The 20,243-nt window shown below is 38.7% G+C and overlaps 1 protein-coding gene across 2 annotated transcripts in view; it reads left to right on the forward strand.

The window, feature by feature from the left end:
* The window catches only part of LOC133658773 (partitioning defective 6 homolog alpha-like), a 43,246-nt gene extending 23,205 nt beyond the window's left edge, over window positions 1-20,041 (forward strand). The window contains exons 4-6 of one of the 2 annotated variants that reach the window (XM_062061157.1): window positions 9,495-9,620; window positions 12,262-12,461; window positions 16,378-20,041. In XM_062061157.1, coding sequence (XP_061917141.1) covers window positions 9,495-9,620; window positions 12,262-12,461; window positions 16,378-16,633 — 582 coding nt within the window. In that variant the 3' untranslated portion in view covers window positions 16,634-20,041. The remainder of the gene's footprint in view (window positions 1-9,494; window positions 9,621-12,261; window positions 12,462-16,377) is intronic. The other variant, XM_062061158.1, reaches the window with a different exon arrangement.
* The last annotated feature ends 202 nt before the right edge of the window (window positions 20,042-20,243 follow it).

The following is a 20,243-nucleotide window of genomic DNA, read 5'->3' on the forward strand; positions in this document are numbered from 1 at the left end:
ACTTTCGTAATATTGATGCTCATCAATTCGGGCGTTCAATAACACAATATCGCTCACCGTAACTGTCATTGGGGTGGATCGCTCGCCTGTGCATCGGTTGGGGACATCTCTGTGCTGGTGACCCGTCTCCCCTCGAGATGGTCTCCTACTGGCCCCACTATGGACTGGACTCTCACTATTATGTTAAATCCACTATGGACTGGACTCTCACAATATTATGTTAGATCCACTATGGACTGGACTCTCACTATTATGTTAGATCCACTATGGACTGGACTCTCACTATTATGTTAGATCCACTATGGACTGGACGTTCACACTATTATGTTAGATCCACTATGGACTGGACTCTCACACTATTATGTTAGATCCACTATGGACTGGACTCTCACTATTATGTTAGATCCACTATGGACTGGACTTTCACAATATTATGTTAGATCCACTATGGACTGGACTCTCACACTATTATGTTAGATCCACTATGGACTGGACTTTCACAATATTATGTTAGATCCACTATGGACTGGACTTTCACAATATTATGTTAGATCCACTATGGACTGGACTCTCACACTATTATGTTAGATCCACTATGGACTGGACTCTCACTATTATGTTAGATCCACAATGGACTGGACTTTCACAATATTATGTTAGATCCACTATGGACTGGACTCTCACACTATTATGTTAGATCCACTATGGACTGGACTCTCACTATTATGTTAGATCCACTATGGACTGGACTTTCACAATATTATGTTAGATCCACTATGGACTGGACTCTCACACTATTATGTTAGATCCACTATGGACTGGACTCTCACTATTATGTTAGATCCACTATGGACTGGACTCTCACTATTATGTTAGATCCACTATGGACTGGACTCTCACACTATTATGTTAGATCCACTATGGACTGGAATCTCACACTATTATGTTAGATCCACTATGGACTGGACTCACACTATTATGTTAGATCCACTATGGACTGGACTCTCACACTATTATGTTAGATCCACTATGGACTGGACTCTCACTATTATGTTAGATCCACTATGGACTGGACTCTCACTACTATGTTAGATCCACTGTGGACTGGATTTTCACACTATTATGTTAGATCCACTAAGGACTGGACTCTCACTATTATGTTAGATCCACTACGGACTGGACTTTCACAATATTATGTTAGATCCACTATGGACTGGACTCTCACACTATTATGTTAGATCCACTATGGACTGGACTCTCACACTATTATGTTAGATCCACTATGGACTGGACTCTCACTATTATATTAGATCCACTATGGACTGGACTCTCACTATTATGTTAGATCCACTATGGACTGGACTCTCACACTATTATGTTAGATCCACTATGGACTGGACTTTCACAATATTATGTTAGATCCACTATGGACTGGACTCTCACACTATTATGTTAGATCCACTATGGACTGGACTTTCACAATATTATGTTAGATCCACTTTGGACTGGACTCTCACTATTATGTTAGATCCACTATGGACTGGACTCTCACTATTATGTTAGATCCACTATGGACTGGACTCTCACACTATTATGTTAGATCCACTATGGACTGGACTCTCACTATTATGTTAGATCCACTATGGACTGGACTCTCACTATTATGTTAGATCCACTATGGACTGGACTTTCACTATTATGTTAGATCCACTATGGACTGGACTTTCACACTATTATGTTAGATCCACTATGGACTGGACTCTCACTATTATGTTAGATCCACTACGGACTGGACTTTCACAATATTATGTTAGATCCACTATGGACTGGACTCTCACACTATTATGTTAGATCCACTATGGACTGAACTCTCACACTATTAGATAGTACTTTATTGATTCTGTTAGATCCACTATGGACTGGACTCTCACTATTATGTTAGATCCACTATGGACTGGACTCTCACTATTATGTTAGATCCACTATGGACTGGACTCTCCCAATTATGTTAGATCCACTATGGACTGGACTCTCACTATTATGTTAGATCCACTATGGACTGGACTCTCACTATTATGTTAGATCCACTACGGACTGGACTCTCACACTATTATGTTAGATCCACTATGGACTGGACTCTCGCTATTATGTTAGATCCACTATGGACTGGACTCTCACTATTATGTTAGATCCACTATGGACTGGACTCTCACACTATTATGTTAGATCCACTATGGACTGGACTCTCACTATTATGTTAGATCCACTATGGACTGGACTCTCACTATTATGTTAGATCCACTATGGAGTGGACTCTCACACTATGATGTTAGATCCACTATGGACTGGACTCACACTATTATGTTAGATCCACTATGGACTGGACTCTCACTATTATGTTAGATCCACTATGGACTGGACTCTCACACTATTATGTTAGATCCACTATGGACTGGACTTTTACAATATTATGTTAGATCCACTATGGACTGGACTCTCACACTATTATGTTAGATTCAATATGGACTGGCCTTTCACAATATTATGTTAGATCCACTATGGATTGGACTTTCACAATATTATGTTAGATCCACCATGGACTGGACTCTCACTATTATGTTTGATCCACTATGGACTGGACTCTCACTATTATGTTAGATCCACTATGGACTGGACTCTCACTGTTATGTTAGATCCACTATGGACTGGACTCTCACTATTATGTTAGATCCACTATGGACTGGACTGTCACTATTATGTTAGATCCACTATGGACTGGACTGTCACTATTATGCTAGATCCACTATGGACTGGACTCTCACTATTATGTTAGATCCACTACGGACTGGACTCTCACTATTATGTTAGATCCACTATGGACTGAACTCTCACACTATTATGTTAGATCCACTATGGACTGGACTCTCACTATTATGTTAGATCCACTATGGACTGGACTGTCACTATTATGTTAGATCCACTATGGACTGGACTGTCACTATTATGCTAGATCCACTATGGACTGGACTCTCACTATTATGTTAGATCCACTATGGACTGGACTCTCACTATTATGTTAGATCCACTATGGACTGAACTCTCACACTATTATGTTAGATCCACTATGGACTGGACTCTCACTATTATGTTAGATCCACTATGGACTGGACTGTCACTATTATGTTAGATCCACTATGGACTGAACTCTCACACTATTATGTTAGATCCACTATGGACTGGACTTTCACAATATTATGTCAGACCCACTCGACGTCCATTGCATCCGGTCTCCCTTATAGGGAGGGGGGGAACCCACATATGCGGTCCTCTCCAAGGTTTCTCATAGTCTTTCACATCGACGTCCCACTGGGTTGTGAGTTTTTCCTTGCCCTTATGTGGGCTCTGTACCGAGGATGTCGTTGTGGCTTGTGCAGCCCTTTGAGACACTTGTGATTTAGGGCTATATAAATAAACATTGATTGATTGATTGATAATGAGGAAGTGTGATGTTTTGTGGCTAACAGCTAGCCTGCTGTTCAGGTATTATGTTCAGTAACAAGTTTAAAAAGAGTGTCAAACTCTTTGCATCTGTTGGAATGCTACATTAGTTAATTGCACAATGTTATTGCCAAGCAGGTTGCTGCGACTGCTTTCATTTAGCACCGGAATTAAACACAGATAGCTTCTTCTTTTTTCGGTTTGGGTACCACCTGTTCTGCTGGTACCAATGTCGTTATGTGACAGGGTTTTGGTGCCCATCTATAACGACTATGGGATGTAACTGTATTGTAAATGTTGCTGTATTTGGATTTCAAAATGTTAGCAATAATGCTGTGGCATGTGACAGAGTCAAAGGAGAACTTGAAGTACTCCTATCAGTATATATATTTTTTCTGAAGCTATAAAGTGGGCTGGTTTCAAAAAAGTAAACTACATCTCCAATGATCCCTTGCAGAGTGCGGGAGAGCCTGCAAAGTTTGAATTAGAAGTATAAACACATTTTGGTTTTACGGTGTATATATACCTGTGTGTGTGTGTGTGTGCGTGTGTGTGTGTGTGCGTGCGTGCGTGCGTGCGTGCGTGCGTGCGTGTGTGTATATATATACACTACCGTTCAAAAGTTTGGGGTCACCCAAACAATTTTGTGGAATAGCCTTCATTTCTAAGAACAAGAATAGACTGTTGAGTTTCAGAGGAAAGTTCTCTTTTTCTGGCCATTTTGAGCGTTTAATTGACCCCACAAATGTGATGCTCCAGAAACTCAATCTGCTCAAAGGAAGGTCAGTTTTGTAGCTTCTGTAACGAGCTAAACTGTTTTCAGATGTGTGAACATGATTGCACAAGGGTTTTCTAATCATCAATTAGCCTTCTGAGCCAATGAGCAAACACATTGTACCATTAGAACACTGGAGTGATAGTTTCTGGAAATGGGCCTCTATACACCTATGTAGATATTGCACCAAAAACCAGACATTTGCAGCTAGAATAGTCATTTACCACATTAGCAATGTATAGAGTGTATTTCTTTAAAGTTAAGACTAGTTTAAAGTTATCTTCATTGAAAAGTACAGTGCTTTTCCTTCAAAAATAAGGACATTTCAATGTGACCCCAAACTTTTGAACGGTAGTATGTATATATATATATATATATATATATATATATATATATATATATATATATATATATATATATATATATATATATATATATATATATATATATATATATATATATATATATACATACACATTTTCTACCGCTTATTCCCTTCGGGGTCGCATTGCTCGTGATAAATAATTATATTTGCATCCCCCCAGTGTTTTGCTGATCAGCATATATTTTGCATATTAATGAGAGACAGGAACACAAAACGGATGGCAAACCTTATTCTGTCCACTTTGCACATGTTTAGTAGATCAGCTTTGCGTGTGCTATCAGGTTTGCACACGTTTTATTCCTTGCAAACATTTAGTAAATCAGGCCCTGTGTGTCCAACTCCAACCTAGAGAAGAGGATTGCACTTTGTCAGGCCTCTACTTTCACACCTGTACTTTCACACCTGTACAACTTGGGTGTCCCACCTGAAAACTAAGCTCCTTCTGCAATCTCTTAAACACAATAAGGTGGCAATCTCTAAGGGGGGAAACTAAACAATAAAAAAAAATACTGTCAATAAAATAAAGTATCCTTCATCCACATTTTATCAACCATCACAACATTTATAGTTATATGAATAAAACAAAAACCTTCTTCTCCAACTAGTTTATCATCAGGTCAGCTGCATTATGCCTCAAAATACTACACTCATTCTCATAGACATAGAAACTTAACAGCACAGCCTACACTCTAGCCACAGTAATGTTTTACTGTACCAAGTAATGAACCAGTAGTCATCAATTCCCCCCGTTCTTTTCAATTCTATTAATGTCATTGTGTTGTCTGACCAGTAAGCATGTAGACACGTGCAGCTTGAGGAAGTCCACATTGATACAAATAATGGTAGTCTACATATTTGTTTTCATTACCGTTTAAACAGGAATGGCAACTGGTAGGTCTTTTCCACGAAACAGCTCATTTTGACAGAACACCATGCAGAAAATATGCATAGTTTTAACTTACAGTTGTGTCCATGTCCTGATCGATGGCTCGCCTGATGTTAGCGTTAAATAGCGTCAAAAATAAGTTGCTCTCAGGTGTTCACATATTAGATAGATAGTACTTTATTGATTCCTTCAGGAGAGTTCCCTCATATTAATATGTAGATCAAACATGTTAAAGCCACACTTTTGTTTTGGCACTCCGGCTATCTGTGAGAAATTCAATGTCCTCATCTAAGAAGGAAAAGCATCTGATTGGCCCACCTCCCTCCCTCTCATATTGTACACTGTTAAATAACTGTGATTGGGTATACAGTACAGGCCAAAAGTTTGGACACACCTTCTCATTCAGTGCCTTTTCTTTATTTGCATGACTATTTACATTGTAGATTGTCACATCAAAAATATGAATGAACACATGTGGAGTTATGTACTTAACAAAAAAAGGTGAAATAACTGAAAACATGTTTTATATTCTACTTTCTTCAAAATAGCCACCCTTTGCTCTGATTACTGCTTTGCACACTCTTGGCATTATCTCCATGAGCTTCAAGAGGTAATCAACTGAAATGCTTTTCACTTCACAGGTGTCATAGTTTTGATGCCTTCAGTGACAATCTACAATGTAAATAGTCATGAAAATAAAGAAAACGCATTGAAATGAGAAGGTGTGTCCAAACTTTTGGCCTGTACGGCATTCCCAAACTTTTCCCACCCATTTACAAGACAAAATGAAATATAATTGGATTTTGTTTGATAACTTTTAGTCTTGTTTTTTTTCATCAACACAGGTTTACTGAGGGCTGGGGGGTGTCTCTGTGTGGGCGGACAGGTAGTGGACAGAAAAGAGGGAAGATGACATCATAGGAGTGTTGTAACGTATCCCTTTTTCAGCGGATTTCTCCTATATACATTTTGTGGGTATATTAAAATGTACATTCTCAACTTCAAACATTTTATTTGAGGGGGCTCTGCCCCCTCTTGCCCCTACGTACAGCCGGCCCTGATTTGCAGTCAGGCATATCTTCATTTTTTTTCACTTAAAAAAAAATTAAATAGAGAGGACATGACATTGGTGTCCTCAATAGTAGTAAGACAGCCTCAAATTGTTTCCTTACTGGTCAAGCTGAGAACAACCGCACACTTCCTCCCCTTCACAATAATAGCATAGTGCGCCACATCCAGTCAGACTGCGCTAACAAAATAAATGTCTCAAAATAGTACCTTACAGAAGCATAATGTACCTAAAGCACTTATTGATACATTTACACAATTGTTATGCCTTTATCTAAAATACTTGTCAAAATTGTCCAAAGACGTATTGCACCAATAAATGTGAGGATTTTATTACATTTTCTTTGACACAAAAGCACACTCTATGGCGGTAAAATAAGTGTAAAAGGTATTAAAGGCCTACTGAAATGATTTTTATTTATTTAAACGGGGATAGCAGATCCATTCTATGTGTCATACTTGATCATTTCGCGATATTGCCATATTTTTGCTGAAAGGATTTAGTAGAGAACATCGACGATAAAGTTTGCAACTTTTGGTCGCTAATAAAAAAAGCCTTGCCTGTACCGGAAGTAGCGTGACGTCACAGGTTGAAGGGCTCCTCACATTTCCCCATTGTTTACACCAGCAGCGAGAGCGATTCGTACCGAGAAAGCGACGATTACCCCATTAATTTGAGCGAGGATGAAAGATTCGTGGATGAGGAACGTGAGAGTGAAGGACTCGATTGCAGTGCAGGACGTATCTTTTTTCGCTCTGACCGTAACTTAGGTAAAAGGGCTCATTGGATTCCACACTTTCTCCTTTTTCTATTGTGGATCACGGATTTGTATTTTAAACCACCTCGGATACTATATCCTCTTGAAAATGAGAGTCATTCACAGTGACTTTTATCTCCACGACAATACATCGGTGAAGCACTTTAGCTACGGAGCTAACGTGATAGCATCGTGCTTAAATGCAGATAGAAACAAATGAAATAAGCCCCTGAAATGCAGATAGAAACAAAAGAAATAAGCCCCTGACTGGAAGGATAGACAGAAGATCAACAATACTACTATCAGGAGACACCAAACCAAACACTGGACGTGTAACCACACGGTTAATGCTGTGCCGCCTGGCAAAGCCTAGCAATGCTGTTGCTAACGACGCCATTGAAGCTAACTTAGCTACGGGACCTCGACAGAGCTATGATAAAAACATTAGCGCTCCACCTACGCCAGTCCTCATCTGCTCATCAACACCCATGCTCACCTGCGTTCCAGCGATCAACAGCGCGACGAAGGACTTCACCCGATCATCGATGCGGTCGGCGGCTAGCGTCGGAAGCGCGTCTGCTATCCAACTCAAAGTCCTCCTGGTTGTGTTGCTGCAGCCAGCCGCTAATACACCGATCCCACCTACAGCTTTCTTCTTTGCAGTCTCCATTGTTCATTAAACAAATTGCAAAAGATTCACCAACACAGATGTCCAGAATACTGTGGAATTTTGCGATGAAAACAGAGCTGTTTGTATTGTGATACAATGTGTCCGAATACTTCCGTTTCAACCATTGACGTCACACGCATACGTCATCATACATAGACGTTTTCAACCGGAAGTTCCCCGGGAAATTTAAAATTGCACTTTATAAGTTAACCCGGCCGAATTGGCATGTGTTGCAATGTTAAGATTTCATCATTGATATATCAGACTGCGTGGTCGGTAGTAGTGGGTTTCAGTAGGCCATTAAATGGAATGAAAAACAAATAAAATGGGTGAGGTTACTCTCTTCTTTTAATGTTTTTATGATGTTTTTACTCTGTAGCACTTTGAGCCTTGTTATTAAAATGTAATACAAATAACATCTATTATTATTGCGTCACTAGGCAACAGGCACTGCCTTTTGAAAGGCACTCGCACACGATGCTCTCATGACACTTATCTCAACTGCATTATGCCTGATATTGGAAGATTTTTTTTTTAAAGTAACACATTATTTTCCCCGAGTAATTAATTACATTTATTAAATAGTAATTATGTTAGTAATTCAATGACATTTTTGGTAAAGTAACAAGTAATCATAATTAATGACTAATTTTAAGAACACAGCCTGTCACACAGCATTATGAAGCAGGTGTTCTTGCTTCTTTGTGTGTATGCGCTATAATAACGTTTTACCTATAAAAACACCATTGTTAAAGGTCAATTCTTTTCATGTTGCTGTTGACGTTTTTACATGTCCTTTTAAACCAGAGCTTTTGAAAAAATGAGCATAGCTAAATGTTTTTATTTAAAGAAGATTGGAGATTATGCCATGGGTGGATCTACACCTGACATCCACTGTAATAATACCAAGTACAATAGCGTATCTAGTCGATACTACTGTGATTACATCGATATTTTTTATCGTCACAAAATCTTTTTTCCTTTTTTTTATTATGTTTATAAACTCAGAAAATATGTCCCTGGACACATAAGGACTTTGAATATGACCAATGTATGATCCTGTAACTATTTGGTATCGGATTGATACCTATATATTTATATATATATATATATATATATATATATATATATATATATATATATATATATATATATATATATATATATGTATATATATATATATATATATATATATATATATATATATATATATATATATATATATATATATATATATATATATAATGACAGCCCAGCATGTGACTATAGTTTTTCGGACCAGACTGTGCTGCATGTTATGCAAAATTCCCCTTCAGATGTTCTCCAGGTGGCCTTAAAGCTATCAATGACACCTGACTCTGCAGCCTGAACTAATGACTCTAACTGTACTTGCAGTATCATACAATAAAAAGTGATGTTCCATTGGACTGTTTTTTAATTCTTTCTTGCTCTAGGTTCCAGGAGTGTTCATATCTCGCCTGGTGCGTGGTGGTCTTGCAGAGAGCACAGGCCTCCTGGGACTTAATGATGAAATCCTCGAGGTCAATGGCATCGATGTTACAGGAAAATCATTGGATCAGGTAACAGCACATTGTTCTTTAGATTGCATAGCTCTAGGCACCTCAACATGTACTGTACTTTTTAATATTCCCAACAAATAATCTTCCAAGTGATCGTCTTTTTAGCTTCATGTGTTACACCCTACTTCAGTGGTTTGTAGACTTTCTCAAGATGCATGTAACACCACACTAGTTGGCATCACTGAAGGGGAGAGAATATTTGACCATAACAACTAGGGGTGTGGGAAAAAATCGATTCGAATTCGAATCGCGATTCTCACGTTGTGCGATTCAGAATCGATTCTCATTTTTAAAAAATTGATTTTTTTAAATGTATTCATTTATTTATTTATTTATTTATTTTTAATTTTTAATTTTATTTTATTTTGTATTTTTTGTATTTTTTTTAAATTAATCAATCCTACAAAACAATACACAGCAATACCATAACAATGCAATCCAATTCCAAAACCAAACCCAACCCAGCAACAGTCAGAACTGCAATAAACAGAGCAATTGAGAGGAGACACAAACACGACACAGAACAAATCAAAAGTAGTGAAACAAAAATGAATATTATCAACAACAGTATCAATATTAGTTACAATTTCAACATAGCAGTGATTAAAAATCCCTCATTGACATTATTAGACATTTATAAAAATAAAAAAAATAACAATAGTGTCACAGTGGCTTACACTTGCATCGCATCTCATAAGCTTGACAACACACTGTGTCCAATATTTTCACAAAGATAAAATAAGTCATGTTTTTGGTTCATTTAATAGTTCAAACAAATTGACATTATTGCAATCAGTTGATAAAACATTGTCCTTTACAATTATAAAAGCTTTTTACAAAAATCTACTACTCTGCTTGCATGTCAGCAGACTGGGGTAGATCCCGCTGAAATCTATGTATTGATTGAATAGAGAATTGTTTTGAAACGGGAAAATATCCTTTTTGAATCGAGAATCGCGTTGAATCGAAACAAATCGATTTTGAATCGAATCGTGACCCCAAGAATCAATATTGAATCGAATCGTGGGAGACCCAAAGAATCACAGCCCTAATAACAACATTTACACACTATTTTGAGCTTTGTATTTTATTTGACGTTCTACTAGTCTGTAACACACTTTAGTCTCCTAATGTCAATAAAGCCTAGCAATGTAAAATGGCGGCATGCAAGGTTGTGATGGTTCTTTAGATATTAAAAAAAACTAAAATGCATGTACTAATGTTAGAAGTAGCCTTCACTGACATCCAGAATTTTGAAACACCCACATACTGGAATGGAGTTGAAGACAGGTAATAGCATTAACCTGTCTAGAATGTTATTTTGATGTCATCCACTTAGTGGAAACGTCAATATCAATGCTAGTAAAACAGAAAATAATGAATGTAGCTGGGATAGGCTCCAGCCACCCCGACAGGGACAAGCGGTAGAAAATATATGGATAGAGTTTCACCGGTATAATATGACTTAGGTTGAAGGAAACATGCAACTTTTCTCTGACTCCAATTGAACATTCACCTACCGAAGAGCATCTACTGTAGCAAATTGTTGTAAGCTTTTGATCACCAAATTTCGTCACTGCCTGCGATGAGGTGGTGACTTGTCCAGGGTGTACCCCGCCTTCCGCCCGTGTGCAGCTGAGATAGACTCCAGCACCCCCGCAGCCCCGGACGGGACAAGCGGTAGCAAAATGGATGGATGGATGGTGACATTGGTCGTTCCTGGCCGAGTGGTACTCTTTCCTGCAACAGCATGACATCATTGTAGTATTGTCAAAGATGACTTAGTAAAAATGTGTAAGATGAAGTGGGAGGAATGTTGACAACAAACACACTTACATTTAATCAATAAACTAATCATAGTTATTACTACAAAAAGTGAAAACCGTGTTCCAAGTAAAACGCAAATAACAACAAACATTTTCAGTAGAGTGTCTTTAAAGGCCTACTGAAATGATTTTTTTTTTATTTAAACGGGGATAGCAGATCCATTCTATGTGTCATACTTGATCATTTCGCGATATTGCCATATTTTTGCTGAAAGGATTTAGTAGAGAACATCGACGATAAAGTTCCCAACTTTTGGTCGCTGATAAGAGCCTTGCTTGTACCGGAAGTAGCGTGACGTCGCAGGTTGAAGGGCTCCTCACATTTCCCCATTGTTTACACCAGCAGCGAGAGCGATGCGGAACCGAGAAAGCGACGATTACCCCATTAATTTGAGAGAGGATGAAAGATTTGTGGATGAGGTACGTGAGAGTGAAGGACTAGAGTGCAGTGCAGGACGTATTTTTTTCGCTCTGACCGTAACTTAGGTACAAGGGCTCATTGGATTCCACACTTTCTCCTTTTTCTATTGTGGATCACGGATTTGTATTTTAAACCACCTTGGATACTATATCCTCTTGAAAATGATAGTCGAGAACGCGAAATGGACATTCACAGTGACTTTTAGCTCCACGACATTACATCAGCGAAGCACTTTAGCTACGGAGCTAACGTGATAGCATTGTGATTAACTGCAGATAGAAACAAAAGAAATAAACCCCTGACTGGAAGGATAGACATAAAATCAACAATACTATTAAACCATGGTGTTTAATACTATTAAACACCTGACAACTTTCTCTCTGTTTAATTTTAGGTAACAGACATGATGGTGGCCAACAGCCACAATCTTATTGTGACAGTGAAGCCAGCTAACCAGAGGAACAATGTGATACATCGCGGGAGTCGAACCTCCGTGGGAAGTTCTATTTCTTTTGGCCTAAATGGATCTACAGGCTCCGCTCTTTTACATGATTCAACAAGTCCCACTTCCCAGAGCAACCTCATCACTGCAAGGTTGGACATGAACATTCAAATATTTTGTATGGTTGTCAAATGTACACTACTGTTCAAAAGTTTGGGGTCACCCAAACAATTTTGTGGAATAGCCTTCATTTCTAAGAACAAGAACAGACTGTCGAGTTTCAGATGAAAGTTCTCTTTTTCTGGCCATTTTGAGCGTTTAATTGACCCCACAAATGTGATGCTCCAGAAACTCAATCTGCTCAAAGTAAGGTCAGTTTTGTAGCTTCTGTAACGAGCTAAACTGTTTTCAGATGTGTGAACATGATTGCACAAGGGTTTTCTAATCGTCAATTAGCCTTCTGAGCCAATGAGCAAACACATTGTACCATTAGAACACTGGAGTGATAGTTGCTGGAAATGGGCCTCTATACACCTATGTAGATATTGCACCAAAAACCAGACATTTGCAGCTAGAATAGTCATTTACCACATTAGAAATGTATAGAGTGTATTTCGTTAAAGTTAAGACTAGTTTAAAGTTATTTTCATTGAAAAGTACAGTGCTTTTCCTTCAAAAATAAGGACTTTTCAATGTGACCCCAAACTTTTGAACGGTAGTGTAACACTTTAACCTGTGTGATGATAACTAAAATGATCACATTAATCACGTATAAACACAATTTGTTTTGTCTGCACAAGCTACTTCACCTTAACCGTGGTTGGTTACATGAAAGGTGTGGTTGGACGCTATGCCTATGGTTATGTACTGTATGTTTTATACTGTATATGACATTTTCACATCAATGCATATGCAGTGCTTTGGTCCAAATTGTGCATAGATTTTGTAGTACAGATCATTTTCAAGCCACTTTCTGACCGTCTCTTTAGAATGCGCTGTTTTGTGGGCGGTCTTATTTATGTGCCACAGCCCTCGTGCAGGACCCTTTCGACTGCGTCTCCACCCTGTCAACCATGTTGTAGTTTTTATCGCTTCCACATCGAGTCTACTGACAGATATAAGTCACAACTACAGGCAACAACGGATGATTTTAGAACCAGTCTGCCCCACAAAAAGAGGCCTGAGAAAAATAAGGAAATCAATGACTTTAACGACAGACTACAAATAAAAATGGCAGACTCACACAAAGCTCTTTGGGTAAACCTCTACCATATATGGAGCTATCCTCTGATGTAACTAAGGCAAAATACGTCACTAAGGTCTCAAATTCCAAACCGCTCGTTTGGAGCAAGTTTGAAAGAAGGCAATGTCATTTTATAAATGTTATTTTTGGGACTTATGGCTATTCCAAATCCAAAACACAGATTCCAATAGGTGAGAAAAGTAGGATTTGCATCATAGAACCCCAATATATTAGGATTTATTGAAGATAAGTAAAGCGTTTTACAGTGAGACTCTATAATGAATTCCCTCCACAGTTATACAATGCTTATAGTAAGCTACATTTGTAGCCACAACTGATGAAAATGTGGCTGCTAATTCTTACTAACATGACCAGCACAAAACTTTCAGGAGGCAAAGTGGTTGACGTGTCTTGCCTAATGACACAACATGACTGCAGTGTTGGGAAGTAGCGGTGTCACTCGTTTGACCACATTTCTCACAGAGGAATTTAACACGGGGAACATCAGCAAGGATTATGGTAAAATGTCTGCCGCCATCTAGGTGATGGTGTTTAGATCAACAAACAAATTGAAAGACGACCTGCTGATGAAGATAACGAAATGCTTATGCAGTCCTTGAGGGAATTTGATAAAAGGCAAAGTTGGTAGAGTGGCCGTGCCAGCAATCGGACGGTTGCTGGTTACTGGGGTTCAATCCCCACCTTCTACCATCCTAGTCACGTCCGTTGTGTCCTTGGGCAAGACACTTCACCCTTGCTCCTGATGGCTGCTGGTTAGCGCCTTGCATGGCAGCTCCCGCCATCAGTGTGTGAATGGGTGAATGTGGAAATACTGTCAAAGCGCTTTGAGTACCTTGAAGGTAGAAAAGCGCTATATAAGTATAACCCATTTATCATTATTTATTTATTTTAAGTGCGCCTTATAGTCTGAAAAATACGATATTTAGTCTTTGCCACATTTAAATTATACAACCACTAAAAAACAGGCCAAAAGTAAAAAATAAACTTTCCTTTGAGTGTCATTTTTGCTGTATATAGGAACGTTTACTTTGCAAAAAGTTAGGATGGAAGTAAACATAGCCTCCTGACACATTTGTGGCAATTTTAAGGAACTTGTGCAACCAAAGTCTCAGCTTGTGCAACCAAACCAGATAAAAGTCACATATGCAGGCATGTGATTTTTCCGTCTAAAGTCGGAATTCCGTCTTTTTTAATCTCGGGAAAGAAAAAAAAAATATCTCCCGTTTTTCCGTTTTTTTTTCCGACCCTAAATCAAGATTCGAGACGTAGTTTATATTACGCCGTAGTTGATTGGTCGATATGTTCCTTGTGACCAATCAGGACATCTGTTATGAATGATGACGTTAATAACGTCATCATTCATAATGGTTATTACGGCCATTTTCCATATGTAAACGATGTCGGTTCTCGAGAGAAAGGACGCTTTACGAGTAAAATAAATTGATAAACATGTCAAAAATAAGTTTCGATGGGACTGGATGGAAAGGGAAATCACTGATACTGTTGGGAAGAAGAAAGTTACGACTTTGTTCGGTGATTTTATTCGGAAAATCGATCGTCCCGGAAAGGTTTTGTGCACGTGGTGTCATGATAATATTGACTATGGATCACGAGGTTTCAAGGCTTTGGAAGTACATGCGAAACGCCAAAAACAGATGAAACAACTTGAAGCAAGGAAAACAAACTTTTCACTAGCTGGTACATTTGGATGTTAACCGAAAGTGAGCAAACCTTACGGACTTCATCCTTTTGTTTACATCGACAACTGCCTTAGACATCGAGAGGAAAGATCCACCCACTTCAGTTGCAGACAGGGTTGTTAATAATGAAGTAAGCTAAAAAATATTTGCTTGCGAAATACGCATGTTTGTTTTAAATATTAACCAATTATTGCTTAGCGAAAAAAAAATGTTTTTTTCTAAAAATAAAAAGCCACGTGAAAATATATTATGAAATTACAGAAATTCAAAGAGTCGCATTATTGATTACAGTTAACAATTTATTTGAAATAAATTTGCATATAATACTATTTTGTAATATTAAGTTCTTATGTAGTCTGTTGAAACTATTGTCAGTGGTGTAACAATCTTAAAGGTAAATATTTTCACACTTGTTTCATGCAATATGTCAGTGTCCTCACATTATTATTATTTCCTATTTTCAAATATGAGTAAACAATACTAAACATGTTTAATTATTTTCATAAATGTATATCCTATTTTGGCGAAAAGAATGAAATGTTTACATTACATTACATTACATGAACTGAAGTAATGTGGTAATACTGTAAATAAACTGTAGATAATAACACTGATCAATGTGACACCTGTGGATGTGAAATGAACACAAGATGTAAATATTAGTGACTAAATACTGTTGGGACTGAACCATATACAGTGATTCATTAGGATAATTGGGTTATGTATGTTCTATTAATGATGTTTTCATGTCTTTAAACACTAAAATATTTTCTTCAAATGGTGCTGTCTTTGTTAATTTTAGCATGTTAAATTGGTGAAAAACCAGGAGCTTCGGGGGGCGTTGCCCCTCTTGTCCCCCCCACCAGGGCACCGCCTTCGTCCCCCAGACCCCCGGAAGTTTTTTCAGTCTTTTTCATTGTGGTCAAATCACATGCCTGCATATGGGATAACAAAAAATTGGATATGACCTGCAGTTTGAACATATCCTAAATCTGTGTTAGTGAGCCAAGGTCATCACGGCTCATCGCATGTTTTATTTGTAAGATTTGTTGTGTTGTATGCTTCCTGCAGCACCATTGATGACATGTTTTCATCTTGTTTCAGCAGCAGTACTGCAGAGGGCGACAGTGATGAAGAAGATGACGACGACGATTGCGATCTAATTGTGGAAAACGAGCGTTTGATGTTTCCTGAATGTCATGGGCTCGCCAACAGCAACAACGTGTACAGCAGCAGTGAAATATTGCAGGATGGTCCTGCGATGAGGACCCTTCAACAGAGCGTCTCCATGCCTGAATATATTACGTCTGCCCTGACAGATAGAGCCATGGTGATGTCCAGTCCTTATGGGCACAGCTGATGATGTATACACACACTTCAGTCCCTATGGACACAGCTGATGATGTATACACACACTTCAGTCCCTATGGACACAGCTGATGATGTATACACACACTAATACCTATCTCTGTATCAGCAACATCCCAATGTACATTTGCCAAGGTGACAAATTTTTATGTGTTTGGTGGTTCACCTTTAAAAACCGCCGGACGGCTTGGTGGTTGCTATGGTAACCGACATGTGTACCAAGAAAACTGTCAACAAAAAGCTCATGTGATTTTAGGAAAACAGAAAACAATTCAAAATAGAAACGCTCTTGCATAGTGCAGACCTCCACCAAATAGTAAAAAAAAAAAATATCTTTTAAGGCCTACTGAAATGAAATTTTCTTATTTAAACGGGGATAGCAGATCCATTCTATGTGTCATACTTGATCATTTCGCGATATTGCCATATTTTTGCTGAAAGGATTTAGTAGAGAACATCGACGATAAAGTTCGCAACTTTTGGTCGCTGATAAAAAAAGCCTTGCCTGTACCGGAAGTAGCGTGACGTCACAGGTTGAAGGGCTCCTCACATTTCCCCATTGTTTACACCAGCAGCGAGAGCGATTCGGACCGAGAAAGCGACGATTACCCCATTAATTTGAGCCAGGATGAGGATGAGGAACGTAAGAGTGAAGGACTAGAGTGCAGCGCAGGACGTATCTTTTTTCGCTCTGACCGTAACTTAGGTACAAGGGCTCATTGGATTCCACACTTTCTCCTTTTTCTATTGTGGCTCACGGATTTGTATTTTAAACCACCTCGGATACTATATCCTCTTGAAAATGAGAGTCGAGAACGCGAAATGGACATTCACAGTGACTTTTATCTACACGACAATACATCGGCGAAGCACTTTAGCTACGGAGCTAACGTGATAGCATCGTGCTTAAATGCAGATAGAAACAAAAGAAATAAACCCCTGACTGGAAGGATCGACAGAAGATCAACAATACTACCAAACACTGGACCTGTAACCACACGGTTAATGCTGCCCAACCTGGCGAAGCCTAGCAATGTTGTTGCTAACGACGCCATTGAAGCTAACTTAGCTACGGGACCTCGACAGAGCTATGCTAAAAACATTAGCTATCCACCTACGCCAGCCCTCATCTGCTCATCAACACCCGTGCTCACCTGCGTTCCAGCGATCGACGGCGCGACAAAGGACTTCACCCGATCATCGATGCGGTCGGCGGCTAGCGTCGGATAGCGCGTCTGCTATCCAAGTCAAAGTCCTCCTGGTTGTGTTGCTGCAGCCAGCCGCTAATACACTGATCCCCCCTTCAGCTTTCTTCTTTGCAGTCTCCATTGTTCATTAAACAAATTGCTAAAGATTCACCAACACAGATGTCCAGAATACTGTGGAATTTTGCGATGAAAACAGAGCTTTTTGTGATACAATGTGTCCGAATACTTCCGCTTCAACCATCGACGTCACGCGCATACGTCATCATACATAGACGTTTTCAACCGGAAGTGTGGCGGGAAATTTAAAATTGCACTTTATAAGTTAACCCGGCCGTATTGGCATGTGTTGCAATGTTAAGATTTCATCATTGATATATAAACTATCAGACTGCGTGGTCGGTAGTAGTGGCTTTCAGTAGGCCTTTAACATCTGCGTCTTACAACAACTCCTGATTCAATTCCTCTTCAATTCAAACCGATTCTCACCATATTTCAGAAAAATAATATCCATCCATTACCTACCGCTTGTCCCTCTCTGGGTCGCGGTATTTTTACAATGTATTATATGCTATATTTATTGTGATAAAACTTTTTCAAAACCGGTTCCAAGTTACAAAAACTCCTCTTAGCTGTGGACGAATGGTCTATAGGCGGGCATGGTCTACTAAAACTATTTTGTGGACCATGATTCTTGAACATTTTCAATCATAAGTAGGAATAGCAATATGAATGTTAAAGCAACAGCTATAAAAGTGTTAATATCTTTCTCCCCTTACTTTGATATCAAGATCTTCCAAGTCGACCTTGTATCTGTATAGAACATTTATTTCATTGACATGTCTTTGGATCAAAAGGGTCTATAGCGCTTACACGCTGCATGGATACGTCACATGGATTTGAACCCCAGGATGCAGAGCAAGGAGGGAAAAGTACAGGCAAGACAGAAAGACCCCGAGCCCGGGGTCCAACCTAGGACCTTCTTATTGTGAGGCACACGCACTACACCCTGTTCCACCGTGCTGCCCCGTTACGACAGTGAAACCTGTTTGAAAAAGGTATGTCATTTGTATAACAAAATATTTTGGCATATAATCAAGAATTGATTGTGATCCCAATAGTCACCTCAAGAATCGGAGTTGTTGTAAGATTCACATTCCTATTAAATGTTTGTCTACGTCCGTTTTAATTTAGGTTTTAGAGTGTTTTTTTATTGACAAAGGATGCTTCACTTCCAGTTTGTGATGTCACTTCCTGTCCATCCATGTTCATAATGTTTACATCTGTCATGAGAGAGTACAGCCTCTAGGTTCATTGTGCACAATACATAAAGTCCATCCATTCGTTTTCTACCGCTTGTCCCTTTTGGGGTCGCGGGGGGTGCTGGAGCCTATCTCAGCTGCATTCGGGCGGAAGGCGGTGTACACCCTGGACAAGTCGCCACCTCATCACAGGGCCAACACAGATAGACAGACCACATTCATACACTAGGGACCATTTAGTGTTGCCAATCAACCTATCCCCAGGTGCATGTCTTTGGAGGTGGGAGGGGCCTATCCCCAGGTGCATGTCTTTGGAGGTGGGAGGGGCCTATCCCCAGGTGCATGTCTTTGGAGGTGTGTTTATACAAATTGAGTTAAAAGTATTTTGTGTCTTATTGGGAAAAAAACAGTGTCTCGTGTTTATTTTAGGATTAAAGCGAGCAAGCGGTTTTATGGAAGTGTGGTTATCAATGACAGTTTAACAATCATTTTCATGTGAAACTGTAACACTAACCATGGGTAGTTTTACTGCAGTTTATAATTAATGGTTACATCCTTAAGTTACCCAAAATCTCAGTTTTCAAGGACAAAAATCACATGTGTTTAAAATATGTGCCTTTAAGTGACTCCGTGTTTTGCATCAAATACCCAAATACCTGGAAAGAATGTTCACATGTTGAGCCTGCTGGCTGTCATTTGATTTAGTCAAATCTGTCTTTTTTTAAAAATTTGTTTTAATCTACCAATACCTTCTTTTGTTTGAGATTATAAAGGAAACTATTTTTATTTGCATAATTCAGAGTATAATTATATAATATAATAATTTGAATCTATTGTATGGTGGAAGTCTGAGTGGATGAGTCAGAAAAATAAGCAGATTGTTTTGTTGATTAATGAATCTGAAATTGAATGAAATTAAATAAAAAGTCTATTTGTCTTGCCTTTCATTTATTGTATTTTTTTCTGGGTTTGCAGGCCACTTAACTAGACTTATTTCAGCTCACAATCCCTGTAACTTGACAACATTATATCACCAATAACTGCAGATGCAATGTTAAGAATGAAAACACAGCAATAATACAATTATAGTCAATATTTCAGAATAAGTCCCACCAATTGATCATTTGTAAAAATA

The sequence above is a fragment of the Entelurus aequoreus genome, linkage group LG10 (assembly GCF_033978785.1).
Source record: "Entelurus aequoreus isolate RoL-2023_Sb linkage group LG10, RoL_Eaeq_v1.1, whole genome shotgun sequence".
NCBI lineage: Eukaryota > Metazoa > Chordata > Actinopteri > Syngnathiformes > Syngnathidae > Entelurus > Entelurus aequoreus.